Below are 8705 nucleotides of genomic sequence, written 5' to 3' on the forward strand. Positions count from 1 at the left end.
GGTCAGGGATGGAGAATGTGTGTGTGTGGTGGGGGGACAGGTCAGGGATGGAGAATGTGTGCATGTGGTTGGGGGACAGGTTAGGGATGGAGAGTGTGTGTGTGGAGAGGGGGGACAGGTCAGGGATGCTAGGTCCTAGAAAGTGTCAGCAATAATACACTTATTGAGGGTGAGGAATGCCCCCAGCCGAGTCAAAACCCTGATTTTCACCAAGGGCTGATGCTGAAGTGGGCAACCCTGGTAGCAGAAGCCCTGCTGGGCTTCAGGGGAGGCCAATTACCAAAGGGTCCACAAACAAACTATGTCCCCTTCAAAAAACACAGGGGGAGCAAATGTGTGCCAGACACTTTTCTAGGGAGAGGTGGAGGAGACAACATCTGTGAGCAAAACAGGCAAAATCTCTACCCTAAAAGAGTTTGCATTCTAGTAAGGACAAAGATGGGGAATAGGTGATATAAATAAGACATGGTAGTGTCTTAAGACATATAAGACTACCATGTCTTATTTATATCTAGTCACTGAGAGGATGGCAAATGCAGGGGGATGAGAAGTGCCGCCATTTCATCTGGGTTGCCTGGGATGTCTTCACTGGGCTGGGACTGGAGCAAAGATTTGAAGAGCAAAGGGGACATTAAAATGTCTTAAGAAAATGTGAACAAATATAGAATTCACTCCATTGGGTTTTCATTAAATATTTTAAAATAATGACTAGAATCTGCATGTACTGTTAATTACCCCTAATGTGTGTGTGTGTGGTGTGGAGGGTTGCTTGGATGCCACTAACAAGACATCCTTAGGACATGTGTCTCATCATGAACAGCTCAGCATGGGGCTGCCCATATGGGGTTGTACTGGCCAGGAGCCCCCATGCAACTTCCCTCCCACTGACCCTGAACAACCTTGCCTTTGGCACATCTTTGTCCTTGGACAACTGGAACACAGTGTCCCTAGCAGCTCGATGGCCCTCTCTGTGAAGGGAAGAAGCATCTCAGCTGGTAGTTGTTGAAATATATGTGCAGGCGTGAGCCAGCCCCAGAGCCACAGTCAGGAGTTGCTCATTGTACTTGCCCCCTGGAGGACTTCAGGATGTACCCTCATACCCATTCCCTGCTCTGCACAGGGCTAAAGGAACCAATACCAGTAGCATATCATTTCCCTAGCACATCAAAGGGAAAACTGAGCCAGGGATGGTGGGATATGTCTCCAGCAGGCTACCAGTGATGAAGTCACCTTCTAAGCCTCCACAGGAGACCAGGCTCTCCATTATCCTTCATCCATTATATAGAGAAGATGTTCTGGCTTGTGGACCAAGGGTAGTTTATCTGTGGAGCAGCCTCCATTGCAAGCTACTGACAGAACAAGAATATTGTTTTAGGGATATGAATTAGATGACAAATATAGAATGCAGGAAAGACTGCAAAAGTCTAGATCTCAACTGGCTTTGGGGAGTCTAGACAGGATATGCCAAGGGCACTGTCCAGGGCTCTGATCTTGAGAACAGCAATAGAAGGATTGAGATAATAAAATCAAATGCAAAAAGTAAAGCCATTCTTTTGTAGATTGGAAAGAAATGCATTAGTCTAGGAGTTAAAAGACTAATGTTTGACCTTGAGCTTGGGTGAGTTATTTAAAATTCTAGAGCCTCCATTTCCTCACTTGAAAATGAAGTTATAGTTAATAATCTCTAAATCCTCAGTCAGCTTAAATATTCATAATCTCTGCTTTTCTTGAATAGCCCATCATAATACATAAAGAAGTGAAACTGGCTCGGTGCCTGTGGCTCAAGTGGCTAAGGTGGCAGTTTCAAATCCAGCCCGGGCCCACCAAACAACAATGATGGCTGCAACCAAAAAATAGCCAGGCATTGTGGTGGGCACCTGTGGTCCCAGCTACTTGGGAGGTGGAGGCAGGAGACTCACTTGAGCCCAGGAGTTGGAGGTTGTTGTGAGCTGTGATGCCACAGTACTCTACCCAGGGTGACAGCTTGAGGCTCTGTCTCAAAAAAAAAAAAAAAAAAAAAAGGAAAACCTTGGGAGCATTTGTCATAAATTAGATTTAAAACTCTTCCTCTCCCCTAATCTGCTTAGAATTCGAGGATTACAATCCCCTTTCAGTACAGCTATCATTCAGTGCCACATTTACTGAGAGAGTATGGATCATTCTCAACAACTTGACTTGACATTCAGAAAAGATTGCCATTTATCTGCAGGGATACTCAGTGCTTCTGAAGGGCCCTCAGGGAATCCATAGGCTTCAATCACATTGATAGAGACTTCAGTTTCCTTGGGGGGGGGGGATACAAAATGAAAGAAGTTCCAAGTTGTCAAATGGCAAGGAAATAGAAAAGAATTTGCAAGGCACAAGCTCTAGAGTCATTTTTTAAAACATGACTGGAGTAGTTACTCCAGTTTTCATAACAGCATGCGGTCTAAGTATGCTCACTTCCCCATCAATGTCACTATTCAGAAGATTGGGTCACTGTTGAAATCTGAAATTTCTTGGGCCAAAGTATGTGGGTAAAAATATAATTCAGGCTGAAATTCCAGAGGACTCATGGGGAAGGCCCTAGGCCTCAGCCCTCTCACCTTCCCCAAACCCCTCCACCACCTACCCCACTATCCTGCTGCTCAGCACCCACACAGTGGGGAGGGGGTTGGAACGTACAGTAGAATAAATAGGAAACTGATTTGGTAACATCTTGGTAGAAATCAGCAGTTTAGCAGAAATAAGATATCAGGAGAATTAGAAGGCAATTAAAAATTACCTTCAAACCAAGACAGTTTAGCCCAAAGGTTGTAATTGTAATCATTCCTTTCTCATTTCCTAAGGTAACTTTGTTTGTTACCTATTTAGTTCTGCCCTTAAGAATTGTTCTATGACTTGGTGCCTTATTGTCCTTCACCCTAATAACCTTTTCTATAATCAAAAGACCACTCACGTGATTGAGTCATGAGACTATTATTTCTTTACTTCTTCATTTTGTACATACATGCCCCAAAATCCTAATAAAAGCCTCCTGAGATTTTGGTTCAAGGAGGCAGCATCTATCTGCTTCACTATAGGCTGATTCGGTGTTCATCTCCAGGCCTCAGTAAATTATTTCATTGAAAATTCTGCAAGTGAATTTCTTACATCATTCCTCTCTCTGCTCCCAGACCTCCAGAGATCAGAAGGGAAAGCCTCTGCTTGGGGAATTCTCAGTGTACCAAAGGCAAGGTATAGCTCCCTCCTGTACCACAACAAAAGTATATTATCAAATCTGCATAAAACCAGGTTAGTACTTTTTTCTCAAACCCCAGAAACAGATAAGATTCCATTTATATAAAGTTCATTTTCTCTGATTATAAGTCATAATAGTCAAAACCAAGCATATTAGGAAGTTTTGGATGACATCTAAGTTTCAGAGAAAGAAACAGTATAATGGTCTGATTGGTAAGATTTAAAGGTTGTCCAGCTGCTGAAATAAGAAGTTGCTGAGAGCTAACCCAAATGTGTTGTTTTTAAAATTGTAATTACATTACAATTAAAATTGTTTTTAAAACTGTATTGATAAACTGAGGATTACACCATGAAATAACTGAATCCTGGTGACTAATAGTGTTACCTTCTTTGTATGTTCTCAATCTCTAAAGGTGAAAACCTCATACTGAGTAACTTACTCAAGATTTATAAGCCCTCATACAGAATCTGTCTCACTCTAAAAATCACATATGCCATGCATACACAGCCCAGGAAAGGCAGTCTCTCCAAGTCTGCTCCCATTCCACTGTGGTTTCCTCTTCTGCCAGACAGACCATGGGCTCACCAGGGAGGAGGTGGGGAGACACACACCCTCAATGAGGCAAATCTAGCTACCAGCCAAATGACAGCACAATCTGCTTTCTAGATAGACACCAGCCCTCTCCCCAAACTCCCAGGCTGGCGTCCTTAAAGTTAGTTCTCTTCTGTTGATTTTTGTTTGTTTGAAACAAAGTCTCACTCTGTTGCCCTAGGTGGAGTGCCATGTCATCATAGCTTACAGAAACCTCAAACTCTTGGGCTCAAGTGATTCTCTTGCCTCAGGTTTTCTATTGTTAGTAGAGACAGGGTCTTGCTCAGACTGGTCTCAAACTCCTGAGTTCAAGCAATCTACCCACCTTGGCCTCCTAGAGAGCTAGGATTACAGGCGTGAGGCACCATGCCCAGCCTGAGTGCAGTTTTTAAAATAACCACTAACAAGAATTCATAAGACCAGAAACTATAAGGAAATAAAGGAGATATATTAATAGAATCCATTTTTAATCTGATCAGGAGATTAATTTTATTAGATTGAGATTAAAAAATAGATGTTTTCATAGGTCAAGAGCAATGGGCATTCAACTCAAGCTATATTCAGGAACCTTCCAATTCTGGATTCTCTTGTCTTCTCACCTGAGCTTGGCCTATTCCCTCTTCCTCCTCAGGTTTTCAAAACGTGCTTTCAAATTCCACCATCTATCCTGAAGCCAATGGGATTCCCCCACTCAGCTCCACTACCTAATCAAGTATCTGGTCAATAAGCATTCACTAGGCTCCTTTTCTGAACCAGAAACTTCTACTGAGACAATGGTGGATGTAAATATGTCTTAGTCTTTGAGGAATTCCTAGTCTAGTGAGAAATGGAAACTTCTATCATCCATTGCATGACAGAAATATGTCCAGAGTGTTGAAAGAGAATTAAGGAGTCTCATGCTCAGAGGAAGGAGTGAGGAAGATTTCAAAGCAAAGTTGACATTTAGATTGTACCTTGAAGGAAAGGTAAGATTTTCTGAACAAACCAAGGTGGGAAAGGCCTTGCAGGTAGACACAAAGTCAAATGTACAGCCTTAGGGCATGAAAAGATGCTAAATGTTCTAGAGAAAAGTGAATAACCCAACAGGGATCAAGGAGGTAACAGGGGTTGGTAACAGATCTTAAAGGAACATGATGTTTTCTTCCTTTATCACATGGGCAAACAAAACTTTTTTTTTTTTTTGCAGTTTTTGTCCAGGGCCAGGTTTGAACATGCCACCTCCAGTATAGGGGTTGGTACCCTACTCCTTGAGCCACAGGCGCCACTCCAAAACATTTTTCTAATGAAGGAAGTGACATGATGTTTGTTTTTGAAATAAAATTTTGCAATTTTTAGGAATGCATGTTTTCTTCCCATGAACCATGAGTCTAAAAGGGAAGACTTGTAGGCTTTAAAATTTATATTTATTTATTTAAAAAAATATATTTATTGTTTTTTCTACTTATAAAAGAAGTACAGATTCATTCTAAACAATCCAAACATTATAGAAATATGTAACATGGAAGTCAAATACTCCTGTAATTCAAACCTCCAAGACCCAAACCACTGTCACTACATCCATGTGTTGTTTTGGGACAGATTCCTTTAGACTTTGATTTCAATGTATAAATTAACATATTAATATACTTTCCCCATACCCGTAAATGTAGAGCTGCCTCATTCCTTTTTTTTTTGTTGTTTGTTTGAGACAGAGTCTCAAGCTATTGCCCTAAGTAGAGTGCTATGGTGTCACAGCTCACAGCAACCTCAAACTCTTGGGCTTAAGTGATTCTCTTGCCTCAGCCTCCCAAGTAGCTACAGGTGCCTGCCACAACACCCAGCTAATTTTTTTGTTGCAGTTGTCATTGTTCTTTTAGCTGGCCTGGGCCAGGTTCAAACCCACCAGCCTTGGTGTATGGAGCCAGTGCCCTACTTACTGAGCCACAGGTGCTGCCTGCCTCATTTTTTTTTAACAGCTATGTAATATTCTATTACGTCAATGTACTACAATTTATTGACCCTATCCTTATTTTGTGACATTGAGATGTTATTGACATTTCGTGGTTATAAACAATGCTGGGATAAACAACTATTTATAAAAACCTTTGCAAATATGTACAAGTGTTTCTATAGGATATGTTCTCAGAAGTCCTTCCGGGAACTGATATGAAGGGAATAACCATTTTTATTTTAATAGATATTGCCAAATTGCCATCATAAATGTTATATCAATTTATAGTCCAACACTGTATGTGGCCCCCAATTTCCTTAATTGGGGTTTTATAGGCAGTCTGTTCTCACCAGAGAGATTAAAGAACATTGGGATTCTTCATTCAGCTCTGTGAATGTCTGTAATTCACACATTTCTCTTGGGTCTGATAGATTAACATTAATAGCAGTTCAAAGGTTTGACCAGAAAAGCCCACATTTATGCCTGTCCTTGGGCCATTCCAAGTATGCTTTCTTTTCCAGGAGAGCTTTCAGGATATGATACCTGGTAGGAATGCAGTAGAATGGAATGGGTTCCAAGATAAGAATTATATGATCAGAATTTTCATGGAAAAAGTCATAGTGGGCAAAGTAGAATTCATAATGGCCCCACTCACTCTGGACAAAGTTGGGAGACAAAACAAAGATAGACTTAAAGCTTTTCTCAATGAAGCTTATGATATTTTCACTAATGCTCTTGCCAGGGTCAAAGTTTCTCTTGTGAAGGCAAATCAAGACAGAACCATCTTCTTTCTCTAGACTAGGGATCAATGCATTCTTTACCCAGGGAGAATCATGATCACTATATGAAATAAATGCATCAAATTGGACATTTCTCTTGAGTTGTTTCTTGTTTGTCTTCCTAATCCTGTGCCACATTTGTACTCACTGACCGAGCATCTTGAAATACCAGGGTAGATCAAAGTGGAGACAGCAGAAGGCCATAGCTATCTCCACAACTAGCATGATAACCATGATGGTGACAATCAACAAAGCTATGTTGCAAGATAATTTGGGAAGATGAACATCCTTTAACCAAATCCCCTTAAGATTTAAAGGGTATTCACAGACGTATGAATCTGACCATCCAGCCACCATGCCCTCCAAATGTTTTTCAAGCTAAATGAAATTTCTTAATTCAAAGGTGCACCAGAATGGATTTCTCCCTGCATTTACAGTCTTAACCTCCTTGCAGCTCTGAAAAAAACCCAGAGATGGGCTGAGGATTAAGTTCATTTCATTGTTCAGAACTGAGAGTTGACTGAAATGACTGCACCCAGGGAGATCTGTTAGAAAATTAAATGCAACATTTTAGGTCTTGTAAGGACTTAAGATAAATAGTGTCTTTGGGGATAGTTTGAATTTGGTTATTATTTAGGTCAAGCATTTGAATACTTATGGGCAAGCACCTAAAAACAGAATCATCAAATTTATTGGATGACAGGTTCATGGTGACCAAGATTTCTGGCCATGAGCAATTTTCATCATTTTTGTGTTGTAATAGGTTTTTGCTCAGGTCCAAATGCTGCAAGGGTGTGTTGTGAGCAAAGCCACTCACTAAGGAAAGTGTCCCCAGTTTATTGTCCTTCAAAATGAGAGTTGTCAAATGTGGCAACTGGATAGTTCTTTTAAACAGTTCATCTGTTAAGATATTATTAGCAAAATTTAAATATCGGAATCTTGTAGGATAATTAGGGAAAAGCATGTGTGGCATCTGTGCATTTGATATTGTTGCGTTTTCTATATCCATTTTGGTAAAAAGCAAGTAGACTTTATCCTGTGGAATAAAGAAAATTCTTAAATGTACATGCTCCAATTTTATAGCTCTCATTACAGTATTTGAGTAGTCAAATTAATTGTGATTGAGATAAACCTTACCTCCAAAAGTCATATTTTGGATCTGGAAGTATTCTACAGATGTGTGCCAAACAAATTGGAAGATAAGGAGAAGGTCATTCCAGAGTAAATCAACTTTATTAAGTAGTAGAATAGATGTCTTGGCATTCTCTACACTAAGATTCCATTGAATTTCATAATGTACAAATTGGCTCTTGCCATCTATATTTGTCATTTCTAATATTTTTGAAGTCTTGATTCCATCATGCAAAAGAACCCAGAAATTTGTGTTCAGTGGTAAAACAATGTGAAGTTTTGTTGTGTTTAAGATGGGTTAGCTACCTTCTTCATAATGAGAAAGAGTTCTCAATCCTAAGAAGACAGTGTTTAGATGCAAATGAGCAATTTTCTGGAGATCTGATTTTTGAATTTTTGCCCCACTCAACCCCAGGGTTTCCAGGTGTGACATGTCACTGGTGTCCTCATAGAGAGGAATGGTGTCAAAGTCATTAAAAGAAAGATCTAAATGTCTGAGATTTTCCAGTGAATACCAAGTTACAGTCTTCAGTCTATTATAAGACAAATCTAGTATCTTAACTCCTTGTTGAATTCAAAAATTTTGATATTCAGCTCTTGGATTCTATTGTGGCATAGAATCAAAACTTTCAGTTTGGAGAAAGAATAAAAATCTGAACTCTCCAGTTGAAAAAGAAGGTTATAGGATAAATCCTGTGGTTGTGGGTGGGGTCATGTCTGTAGGAATGTTTTTTAGGGACATGTTGGAACAGTTGGTAGTCAATTCCCTTCTGGCAGCTTTGGAGCCCAGGCTTCCACTGACATAACAATACTACAAAAATGTAAATGTTTCTCATAAGTTTCATTGCATTTTCAAGGATTTTATCACTGGTTTCCTCATATAAATGATAAAGATGAGTTCAAAACCCTAGGAAAATAGCATATCATGTTACATTTTTATTTGGCTTGTTAATTGAAGACACTGATATACAAAGGTTGTGGAATGAAACGTCACCAAGTTGTTTGTACAGTGCTGCCAACATAAGTTTGTGCTGGCAAGTTTACAAACGTAATT

At 39.9% G+C, this 8705-nt stretch overlaps 1 protein-coding gene across 1 annotated transcript; it reads right to left on the minus strand.

The window, feature by feature from the left end:
- Window positions 1-6070: 6070 nt before the first annotated feature.
- TLR10 (toll like receptor 10) lies at window positions 6071-8484 on the minus strand. The gene is given in 5 exon segments (XM_012811960.2): window positions 6071-7090; window positions 7092-8203; window positions 8206-8345; window positions 8347-8422; window positions 8425-8484. Coding segments are annotated over 5 exon segments (2379 nt in total). The 5' UTR covers window positions 8456-8484.
- Window positions 8485-8705: the final 221 nt, after the last annotated feature.

The sequence above is a fragment of the Otolemur garnettii genome, unplaced genomic scaffold, assembly GCF_000181295.1.
Source record: "Otolemur garnettii isolate 467f Iridium unplaced genomic scaffold, OtoGar3 scaffold00181, whole genome shotgun sequence".
Classification (NCBI taxonomy): Eukaryota; Metazoa; Chordata; class Mammalia; order Primates; family Galagidae; genus Otolemur; species Otolemur garnettii.